This window comes from Podarcis melisellensis, assembly GCF_964234715.1.
Source record: "Podarcis melisellensis genome assembly, chromosome: 4".
NCBI lineage: Eukaryota > Metazoa > Chordata > Lepidosauria > Squamata > Lacertidae > Podarcis > Podarcis melisellensis.
The window spans coordinates 51,655,957-51,668,402 of NC_138531.1; the positions used below are offsets into that span (position 1 = coordinate 51,655,957).

Here is a 12,446-nt window from a genome sequence, read left to right on the forward strand (position 1 = left end):
AACAGCAAATGGTTGAGCTAGAACTTTTCAACCTCACGTGCTAGTTTACTGAAACATGTTTCCTGTCATGGCTTCCATGGTGGGTGGAATATAAAGCTAACTGAATACATAAAAATATTCTACCACCTCATAATGCTTCGTGTACAACCAGCTGATGTTAACCGACAAGCTTTTTTGTTTGGTGACTTACTTGCCACAGGTTACCAAGATAGTGCCTATTTACAAGTCTGACTTAATAAAATCAAAGTATACAGTGATTAATATAAATCAGGAAACTTATAGGTACTTTGAAACTTAAAGAATTACCTGTATGCATCGTCTTCTTTCAAATATCATACCATCCTGTGGGGTGGGGGGTGGGGACGTGGGGAGAGGCCAGCAGCAAACACTGTGAACACAAAAAACATTAGTTACCTATGTGGATTCAGACACAATCTAATAGGGTAAGAACACAGGAACCTGCCTTATCCCAGGTCAGAGTATCTAGACCAGTAATGATTAGAGCTGTTCAAAACCTTCAATTGCTTTCTTTTAACAATTTGAGAAGGGGAGGACACAGAACATGCTTTCAAAAAGGGTAGAGTGGAAGCAAAGTTCAAAGAAATTTATTCCTGTTTTCAAAGGAGGGGGCTGTGCTTACCTCATTTTACTGTTTTTTCTTCAAGCATTGTGTAAAGTAAAAGCAGAATGAAGCTCTTATGCCAGCTACATTGCATAGTCATATGGGAAACTAAGGAAGTGCTGCCACACTGGAAGCCCTGCATGGCTGAGTGTGTGCATGATGATTTTAAAAAGCTTTAAGAGAACCTTAAGAGCTTAGCAGCACTTCCTGGGACACCCACATGACTACACAACGTCAGGCTGTCACCCCAAGAAGTGTTGCCAAACTGAAAGGCCAGAATGAGAGTTTCATGCTGCCAGAATGGGCCACATTGTACAGTAAAATAAGTTGTATATGCATCTCTAAAAATGTTATGAGAAACTTGCATTGCACCTATGAAAGGTGCAAAAATAGCTCCCAAATTCTCCAGGAGTGAATGGCCATGTGAAATTGGGGAACATGTTTTGGCCTAGCACTAGTGAAGGCTACTCTGACTGGTAATAGTTGTCCAGGATCTTTAACAAAAGTCTTTGACAATGCCTGGAATCACACCCTTACATCCCTATATAGGGGTTATATATGGCAGGTATACAGTGGGTAGGAGGCAAAACAGGATGACAAACTCCTCCTCATATTCTTAGGCAATGACAAAGAAAATTCAAAAGAGAGAGGAGATGGGACAGGGGCAGGTTTTAAGCCTCCCTGACAAGACTGGAATAGCCCTAGGAAACTAAATATCACCTGCTCTCTGATCCTATTTAATATGAGATGCCAGGAATTGAAGTGGGTGTCTTTGGCAGGCAAAGAATGTGCTCTACAACTGAAACATGGTCCCTACTTTAGAAATGTTCATCCAGACTGTGTCTGGGCTAACCATCCTTCCAGAATGGCCATTCTCTATTACAGTCAGCTGACTTAGTACAGTGTGGCCAATAACCAGCACATTGATATAGCTGGAAACAATTTTGTGTGCAATGGTTCCAAATCCTGGTCAGAGCATTTGAAATCCACACATCAAGAAAAGTGTCTAAATCATATAGAGAGTTTCAATGCCAGCAACATGCATTCTTCTCCACAATAAGCGCAATATACATAGTGAGAGTGGCTTTCAGAAATTATGGTTTTCACATGACGCTGCTGTCATATTGAAATACTTCACCCATCTCCAAGTAGTAACAACGTTATAGTCGCTCTATGCAGGATTCTTTCTATTATCAACATCTATATAATTTCCTGGATCAACTTACGTACCTTAATCCATAGTTTCAGAAGGGTCATTTATGTTGCTCTGTACAATGTAACTTATTTTTCCACACTCTGCTTCTTTGTCTACTTCCTATGTCTGCTTACCAGACTGTAGACCTAGCACATTCCTTTGTCATGAGTAGGGCTGGGCGATATCTGGTTTTCAACATCATGATATATCACCAGCTAAATATCATTATATACCAATATATCACGGTGTCTGAAATAAGGATGGAGTTATGTAGAAGCTCTGGCTGGCTTCCCACATTGTGATTTTTGCATAGTGCATACACACACACACACACACACACAATGATTCGCAGTATCTTGCCACATCAAAAATTATGATACTGATTATCACCATATGGATTTCAAACAGGTTTTGGATGATACATCAATATATCACCCAGCCCTAGTCATGAGAAAGACCAAAATCCTGGCTGAACTCTACCATCTTATGAATTCAAGCTCACATTGATCACACTTCATTTAATAAAGTCACTAGCTTACAAACTAGAAGAATGGGGCAAAAATATAAAAGCACAACACAATGAAGCCAATTCTTCATTAGAAATGGACTAACAAATATCTATTATATTATACTCACTTTCTCCTGAAAGTGTTTGTCATACAATGAGATCTCAGTCAAGGGACTTTAAAAATAAATAAATTCAAGTATATATAGTGCCTACTAAAATGAAATCCTCATTGATCTGCTACAACTCTTATAGACTACTATCATAGTACTTAGGTATTTAGCAAGAACTTAGGTAACTGCTTAGTTAAGCAAGTGAAGCTTCCTTCTTATTTATGGCATTTCTAAGAAAATTACATTTTATCACTCTCCTGTATCAGTCTCTACACTCACAGCACGCACCATAACCTTCCAACAGTTTGACTTCACCCCCCAAGGTGCATTCCTCCATTGTCTCCCAAGACAGACAGATGCCAACAACATTTTATCACACATGTATGCTAATATACACTACTAAACTCTAGGGTTTGAATCTGATTTTCCTCTTAAGTTATAATTTATTGTCTAGAACTGTCACTTTTACTAGAATGAGGCTTGGGGACCTGTGGCCCTCCAGATTTTGTTCAGCTCCACAATAGTATCTGGAGTTGTATGAGTTGCTTAAACACACTACAAAGCACTCCCGGTAAACTCCAAAATATTAGTTATCACTATGAATAGGAAAATTAATTGAGAAAAATGTGGATGCTAGATAAACAAACCAAATTAAGCTTATCTCATAGTCAGTTAATTACTCATTAGACCTATTTTGCACAGAAAGGGATGATATCCAACTAACTTGTTCCATCAGTGCAAGAATCTACACTTGTGCAACAGAACTTCCCCCTCTCCTCTCTTCATACATGTCTTGTGTCCTCCCCACATCTGTTGCAGAGGGCTGGGGAGGGGGAAGCCCAGGACAGATTTAGGAGGCACACAGGGGGATAAGAGAAGGAAGATCCATTGTGCAAGTGTAAACCTTTCCACTGATTAGACAAGTTAACTGGATACTTACCAAAATGCTTTAAGTCACTTCACACAATCTACAGAAGACACCTTTTCTGTTGGATAAAATATTTAAAATAAATTACAAACCTACAAACATGATGGTACTGAGCAACAAAGGATATGTAGCATCTTATCACTATATTATAACAACAGAAGTAGAAGAAGCTGAAGAGCTGAACATATCCAGTGTATTTATTTTTTTTAACCTTTGGATGGCAAACCCTATGGCATGTAGTGAACAGTGTGTGTGTGTGTGTGTGTGTGTGTGTGTGTGTGTGTGTGTGTGTTAAAAACCCTTCAATTTTGAAATACATTCATAGTGTGGAATACAGGAGGGGAAAGTGGGGGCTGCTGTTCAAGAAAAACCCTCTGGCACATGGAACTAGTTGTATACTTCTTTGGATTCAGGGCAGTCTGTTCCCAGTCCTTCCTAACAAACTTACTTTTAGTAAGAAGTCCATGTAGCATGCTACAAACAACAGCATGCTTAATTCTTTTGACATTAAAAGCCAAGGTGTTTATAATTGCAAGTTTTATTTTACTAGCATTTTCAGTAGTGTATGTTTTGCCAGAAAACAGCCTTTATATTCTGATAAACTTTTCTAAGAGCTATAGATGAAAGATAATAGCATTATTCAAAATATGTAACATCAGTGAAATAGTACTACAACATCTAAAAAGCTTTACCTACAAGCCAAGACAAAGAAATTTAGAAAAAGTTGAGAAACCTAGTGAATTTTTAAACAGATCCAATTCAAAGATACAGTCCAATTCAAAGATACAGTCCAATTCAAAGATACAGTCCATAACACTAAACCTTTTACACCAGGAATGGGAAGCCTTTGGGACTCCAGATGTTGCTGAACTACAGCTGCCATCAGCCCCACTAAATATGGCCAATGGCAAAAGATTATGGGAGCTGTAATTCAGCACTATCTGTAGCGCAAAAGGTTCCTCACAACTGTTTTACACTGTTGAAAACAATTATAAAAACAAACTCACAAATATGATATTGCCCAGAAAAAATACTTGCCTATCTTCCCACTCATACCTATCATTTTTTTTACTCAAAATGGAGAACTGAACAACTTGTACAAAGTTTCACTTCCTGGATACATGGAAAGCATTCTTACCACAGGTGATCAGATAGATTGTTATTTAAATGTTTGTACAAAATAAGATATTAAACAGTTATCTGCTCTTACTATACATTAAATCCTTGATTAAAAAGTGATTGAAAAGCAACACCAGCATTGTAATGAAGGATATTTCCTTTAAGGCAAGTGAAAATACTTCAACCAACCACAGCTGATCACAAGCCAGAAGGGTATCATGAATGCAGAATTAAATTCCCATGACAGAAAGATCACACATTCACAGAAACTAAAGTGGGAGAAAGTACTCAATAATAGTAACAAAAATGAGGAGATAAAAATTTAAAATAATGGTTGAAACCAAACACCAAGGCTACTACAACATAGACTTTCTTCAATATTAAACACAATTTAACTATGCATGGGATTAAGGTTTCTTGCAAAATGTCTAATCCAAGTAAGGCTATTTGCACACTTACACAGAGGAAGTAGCAATTACTGAAACACAATGGATGTTGTTCTTCTGTCACTTTTTAAATTGTACAATGCAAGCACATGCAAGCGTAATAGCACCAATGCTATTTTTAGATTTTCAGCGCTATTGAGCTTGTATACACTGCTGTTTCAGCCCTCAAGTGCTGTGAGAATATTGTTCACAACTGTAAAAGTGTGTTGTTTCCACTCTGAGGCTCCTTAATTTAAGCAGCCAAGTTCCATGCAACCTGAAAGCCTCTTTGCGCTGCTCTCAACTTAAACAGGAAAACGGTGATAAGCAACAAGACCACAAAATGCCCCAAGTAAAGATCAGTAGATAAGAAATACCAATGCTCCACTATTGTGGTCATGATCTGTACACATGCACTTCCCTCATGCCACTGGGAAATATATCTGGCAAGAGGACAGCATACATGCACTAACCCAGAAGGGGTGGGGGACTTGTGAGGGTTGAGAAAATGTGATTTCTATTATGCCACCACAAAGAGTCATCAGGATATTTTGTATTATCCCATCTACTAATTTCATGAAAAACGGTTGACAGGAAGGAAAAGTGGGCTACTTCTAAACCCAAACTTCTCTCCTTCAGCACCAAAGGACAGCAGAGGCCACCTTCACTACTGTAAAAATCAGAGGGTTTTGTGTCTGAGGACATATGCTACAGGGCTTCTCCAATCAAAGCATAACACACCCGCGCTCACTACCCAGATCCTTTGCAAAGGTAGCAAAGGCTGTCTCTCCTCACTGTATATTTGAACAGGGGGTAATTTGCCTCTCAGCCTCCACCCCAGTCCTGCCCAACAATGCTTTTAGGAGCAAGTGTGATATGAGGCCCTCTTCACTATCAGAGGGGTCATTGTGAGGTGGGAGAAAGCTGAAATCTAAATCTGATTTACTCCTCAGGTATGCCTGATGCACCAAGTGTGATTCATGGGTCACAGAACATCCATGTGCAAATCCAAAGGGCACAAACCATGCAAAAGTAAATGCTGTGAAAGTGAAAAATCCATATACAAAACCTAATGTTTCTGTGCTTGAGTTCATGGCACTTCAGATTTTTTTGTCACTGCTGAGTAAGTTTATCAAACTTATTAAATACTGAAGGACCAAACAACTAGTAAAGTCAAAGGTGCAGTCTAGCATCATATTTAAAATCATATGTAGCATCCATTGCACTCCTCACCAGGATTGTGGCAGTGGGAAGAGTAATTCTTTCTACCCACACCATTGTCCCAAAATCCCCTATCCTGAGATTGCTATTTGACACAAGAGGAAAGTTACTAGGGCACAGATAAGTGTGATTAGACTACCCTGCCCAGGAGCAGATGCACTAAGTGAACCAGCCATAGCTGGTGAAAGACACTCCATGGGGCAGAAATAACTGAGGATCTAGGGTAGCCCATGATCTCAAAATTGCTCATTTAGGAGGAAAGCAACTAACTGAAAGTGGGATCCACCTGCTCAAAGCAACTTAATTTTGTCATTATTCAGGTTTTGTTTACTGATGAAAACAACAAAAAATATCCCTGATCAAGTAACACAGAGACCTAGTTCAGAAACCATTGTTTCCTGTTCTGAGAATATGCCGAAATGAGCCTTGGCTCACATTCTACTCTCCTTCATACAGGAGGGGAGGATATTTGTAACACTTCCTTTTGCAGTTTGGAATAACCCAGTTTCCCACTGCTTTCAAAACAGGAAAGGGATTTGTTCAAACCACAGTTAGCTAGAAAGAATAATATTCAGATGGAGTCCATGAGGAGAATCAGCGGAGAACAAAAGTTCAGCAAGGAAACAGTACCACGGACAGCTCTGAGTAAAGCTGGGAGTGATTCAAGGTGGAGACTATTCAGCTACAGGCAGAATCTACAAGCCTGTATTTGCAAAGAAGGGCAAGAGTTCAGGCAGGGAAGCAGAGTCACAGATAGATCCAAGTGAGACTGGGCAAAGCTCAAGCTGGATGCAAAGCATCCCATAGCAACCATCTGGAAGTACAGTGGTACCTCGGGTTAAGAACTTAATTTGTTCTGGAGGTCCGCTCTTAACCTGAAATTGTTCTTAACCTGAGGTAGCACTTTAGCTAATGGGGCCTCCCGCTGCTGCCACCGCACAATTTCTGTTCTCATCCTGAAGCAAAGTTCTTAACCTGAGGTACTATTTCTGGGTTAGCGGAGTCTGTAACCTGAAGCGTCTGTAACCTGAGGTACCACTGTGTTACTCAAGCAGAGATCTGGAATCAACTGAGTTTAGGCACCCTATAAGGCTTGTTGCCCCTAACTCCACCATCCTCTGAGAAAATGGCTGGTGTTTAAAGGATGCACTCCTCAAATGCTAACTTCAGCTGGACTAGAAATAATCTCTGTCAAAGATCTGGAAGCAAAATACTGATAATCAAAATGGAGGCAGGACCGGCTCCTCGGGCTCTTCTCACATAGGACTGTCTGGCATAGTAATTTCTTCTGAGGCCTGTTGTGAAGATACATTGGCACTTAGCCTCTGCCCTCCTCAGTCCCTTTAATTCAGGGGTCTCCAAACTTTTTGAGCCTGGGGCACATCTGAAAATCTAAAAAGCTGCTGTGGACACAACAAAATACCCATTTCATAGAAGAAAAACTGTTGCAAAACATCTACACCCCACCCCGAAATAAGCAGGCAACATCTCTCCTACAAGCACGTGTCACACTCATCAAATAAAAGCAAAAGGCAGGAAGCAAAAAATACCTCAATTTCTAAAAAACGGAGAAGGAAGCATGTGGGATGTCTGAGAGCTTTGTGTTGTCGATGGCCATCATGTTACTCACTTAGGAACCTCAGAGGCCACCTTGGCATAATGGTCTTAACGCTGCCTATCCTTATGGACAAACATACTTCTTTGATTTAACATAATCATGGATATTGAAGTTACAAAATTCTTGAAGGTTAACTTTATAATCAAGATTATTCAACATTGGGTTTTTTTGTTTTTTGTTTATAAACTCCAAAGAGACTTGAACAGTGGTACCTCACGTTACAGAAACTTTGGGTTATGCATTTTCAGGTTGCGGACTGCGGGAAACCCAAAAGTACCGGAAAGGGTTACTTCCAGGTTTTGCCGCTTGTGCATGCACAGAAGCGCCATATCGCGTTACGTGCATGCACAGAAGCGGCGCTGCAGGTTACGAACGTTGCGGACGTGCCTCCGTCACGGATTATGTTCGCAACCTGAGGTTCCACTGTACTAGGCAAAACTAAAGACCCATCTAACTAATATTGTTGTATGCCCCCAGGTGATATATAAATACAATAAATAAATTCAGTACATTTAATTTTTTATCATTGATACTGTTAAACTGCCAGAATCTGGAAGTGACAAGCTGCCACTTAGGGACAACCACAGCCAAATATCTGTCCTGGTCACTGCACTAAATGATTTCTGCAGCTACCGTCTATGTGTCTAAATTAAACTTCTCAAACTGTCCACAAAAAGAACTATTTGGGTGGTCTGCAGAAAGATTGCAAAACAGTCAATATCTGTACTTGCCTGTGGATTTGGTTCATTTTTTTCTGACAATAGAAACAGAGGCCACATTTATCTTGGTTTATTAAGCAAGCTAAGAAGGCCTTGGTGTAGGGCTCACAATTTTCATAGCATGGAGCTAGAGCAGTCTGCTTAATTTTCCACTAAAGGTTTACAAAGTAAAGGTACCCTTCTCAGCAGCCTGACTAGGGCCCGCAATGTGGTGTTGGCTTTGATAATGCAAGTGCTAAATGAAAAAAAGTAAATTTTAATACACACAACATACAAAACATGTATGAATTATGAGAAATACATAATATAACAGATAAGAATTTTGCTTAATAAAATGATATCATCAATGAGTACTACCCATTTAACCGTGTGTGAGAGGGAGGGACAGAAAGACAGACAGACAGGGAGAGAGAAAGTGACTGATTAATCTGATACTAATATGATCTAGTTGCTAGGGTAAGAAAAATGCTCTATACTGACTTTAAGATCCAGATTGTATTGCTATTTAATATAATAAATAGTTCATTTATTTTGTCTAACTTCTTGGAAATGATTAAGTGTTAACTTAATCACTGAGGTTATATACCATTCCTTTAAAGCTGAAGTGTTATATAGTCTCTATTTGGAAGCTCTAACTAATTTTGCTGCTGTTAAAAGGCTACTATTAACTCCAAATGTTTCCATTACATCACCTAGTAGTTTTGTTTAGCTGAGTTATAACCTTTTCCCGGAAACTGTTTTGGGGTTTGTTATTTGTTTACAAGTCCATCATGGGTGAGTGAAATTGAGATCATTTCGTCATCATTTCCAACAAATATTGCTAACTACAAGGTATATAGTTGGTATTTTTGTGGTGCCATGTATATACAATATAAAATATTTGGGGGAAATTCTTTTAGATTAATACAAACGGAGTTGCTGGGTCCATGACAAAAAAATCTATTTCCACTGACCATATGAAAACGTTTATATAGCTCCCAAGGTCTTCAGCAATTTTTAAGTGGTGTACACCAGATGTTTTCAACCTTTTTGAGTCCACAACTCCCTTGATCAATTGCATTCTTTCTGTGACACCCCTGTGGGGCTCAGGAGCTCAGTTATGTCACCCCTTGCATGCAGAGCTGGCTGCCTCTCACTCTTTTTTGAACATCCTCCCTTGCAGAGTGTTCCCCCAGCCTCCTCTCCTTTCCTCTCCTCTCACCTTGGGAGTCCTCTGGGCAGCAGCTGCTGCTGCCTCTGGTCTCTGAGCTACCCCAAAGAGAGGTGCTTTGTCACACTGCCCCACAGGGGCTTGGGAAGAGGATGCCCCTAACCTTAGTGGCCCAACTGAGACTGGCCAAAGGTGAACGTAAGGTCAGAACCTTAACTTGGGAGGCAGCAGCAGGCGCTGCCAGGCCTGCATAACAGAAAGGCTCCCCTTTGGCACCAGGCACTCAGCTCCCAGGCAGGCCTTGCACACAGCAAGCACAAGAAAGGCCAGAGCAGCACTTGCCTGCCTGCCCGGCCTCCCACTTGTCCATCCAGTCCCACATCAAGCGCTGGTGGACTGGCTGGCTGGGCTCCCTTGCCCACTTGCTTGCTTACTCTGAGGCCGCTTCAGCTCCTGGCAACCAGCATCCACTGGCCAGCCCCTGAGGCAGCATTTGCTTGGGGAGCTTGTAGCCAGGGCTACTGCAACAAACAGCTGTGCAAGCCTTTGGGAAGCCGAGAGGGCATGAGAGGAGGGAGGAAAGGAAAGAGGTATGGAGGCCAGTGTTGCCCGCAGCATGCCTGACCGTTATTCAATGCACCCCAGGGTGCCATGGCACACTGATTGAAAACCACTGGTGTGCGTGCACACACTGATTTAGATCACTTTCTTACATTGAAAGCACCCCTACATTAGAGAAGTTAGTTAAAACAGTTACTGTACTGTAGTGCATAGAGGGTGAGGCACTTGTATTAAAAGACTACAGCCAGCAACCCACAATGATTCAGTCATCGTTTCCAGCAAATGAGAATTTTGCACCTTCCTCTTACTAGCTTACAACTGAGTTAGAAGAATAATTATTTATAGTTCTAATTTTAAATAGGGAAATATATAATTCACCAATTGTTAAGCAATATATTTACACAGCTCCAAAATAAAAACTGCTTAGCAGTCATTTTAGATTTTACGGATTTTAATGTTCTATTGTTCTCTTCCAAATAATATTTTCCAATCTCCCAATTATTTTATTATTGTCCTTCTCCATACTTTAAAATGTACTTTATGAAGAAGCATGATTGATTTTTATAGCTGCATTATATTTCTTTTGCCCACTTCCTAATCATGTGTAATGTCTTCCTTACTTTGTACAGAGTCTGCAACAAAGTTTCTAGGGAGCTGTCCACAACAGTCTCTTGCCCAAGTTAGTAGAAGCAAAATGAGAGAACAGCAAGCTTCTTTATGCCAGGTAAGATAATCATTGGTCCATCTAGCTCCATATCTACAAGTGTGGCAACTCCACAGATTGTTAGACAGGGGTCTTCACAGGCCTGCTTGGCGATCACAGCAACTTGCTTGGATATTTCCAGCAAGACTTTATGATGCAGCTTTCTCCATGCAACGATTGCAACATGCAACAACCAATCAACACATGAATTGCCTGCATTGCACTGACAGTCCCTTCATGGCACTACGAACACTGTCACACAGATGTGAAGTGTACGCACACCCAGCAGAATCTGTCTCCTACCTAGCAGGTCTTCATCTTTCCCTTCATCCCATGTTTCCATTCTTTTCATTTGAGTACATAAAACAACAGAAATTGAGAACCTCCAGCCAGCAGGGGTGTTGATTTGACCTTCAGGGAAGTTTTCCCCAAGCCATGCCTACATCACATATGATGTCAGGTGTGGAACAGGTAAAAACACAGCTGAAAAAGAAAAATTGGGAGCCTTGACATGAGCTCCTGATTGTTCCTTTGCAAGTGAGGCTTTCATCTGGCACCTTTGAAACTTGATGCTAAATGCAAGTCACACTGGGATTGGTTCCGCTTGGGAGTTCTAATTGGAAGCTCCAAAGTTGAACTGATCCCTGCCGAAAGTGAGGTTTGCAGTCAGCGCTATCAGCTGATCTGAGTGCATCCGATCTCAGCAGGGTTTGCAGTGAGAGCTGATTAGCACTGACTGCAAACCCCTTTTGGCACAGATCTCCCTTTGCAACTCAGCTGGAGTTCAAGTCAGGCTGCAAAGATTCAGAAGCACACTTAGACTGCCCTTCCAATTCCAAAACCATACAAGATACAACCACATCCAAAACACAACCTCATTCTATATTGTTTAGGCTGTATGTTCTGTTATATTCCATCATATTATTGTTGTTTATTGTTTGTAAACCACTTTGGGATTCATTTGAATGAAAATGGCATAGAAATATAATAAATCAAATCAAATTCTTTCATTTAAAGTTGGGCCACAGTGATGTCAGGTGATTGACAGGTGGATATCCCCACCCACCTGTCAAAGTGATCCATTCAGGATAGTGGAGAAGCCACTCATGTCATACAGCTATACTGGAGTTAAGAGTGGTGATTTTTAATCTAGAAGCGTTTCAAGTGGTAGTGGTCAAAAGTTAACAAGCATACAGCATGCAAACCATAACTGTTGAGATTAATAGTGTAGGTTCCTATCAGGGATGGGAAACTGTCAGCAATCAATTCAGATCTGGCCTGTGGAACCTCTCAATCCACACTACAGCCTCCCCTCCATCAGCCCCACCCCCTCCTCAGCCCCTGCCACAATTTGATTGTTCTAACTCCACTCTCCTTTTTCATCATTGGAGCTACATAATCCTTCCTTCACTGGCACTGCAATGACTACCATGGCACAATCAGTGCAATGCTAAAGAAAGAATGATAAACAGGAGTCTCCCTTTCCACATTCCCCTGTCTTTCACCCTGGTTCATATTCTTCAGAGGGAGAAGGGCTTCAGTTTCTTTCCAAAGCTGGTTAAAAAGG

The 12,446-nt window shown here is 40.8% G+C and overlaps 1 protein-coding gene across 1 annotated transcript in view; it reads right to left on the minus strand.

The window, feature by feature from the left end:
* Nucleotides 1–12,446, minus strand: part of DYRK1A (dual specificity tyrosine phosphorylation regulated kinase 1A) — a 96,902-nt gene that overhangs the window by 59,658 nt on the left and 24,798 nt on the right. Inside the window, exon 2 of the mRNA XM_081908725.1 lies at nucleotides 307–388. Within this exon, the coding sequence (XP_081764851.1) occupies nucleotides 307–316 (10 nt within the window). The 5' untranslated portion in view covers nucleotides 317–388. The remainder of the gene's footprint in view (nucleotides 1–306; nucleotides 389–12,446) is intronic.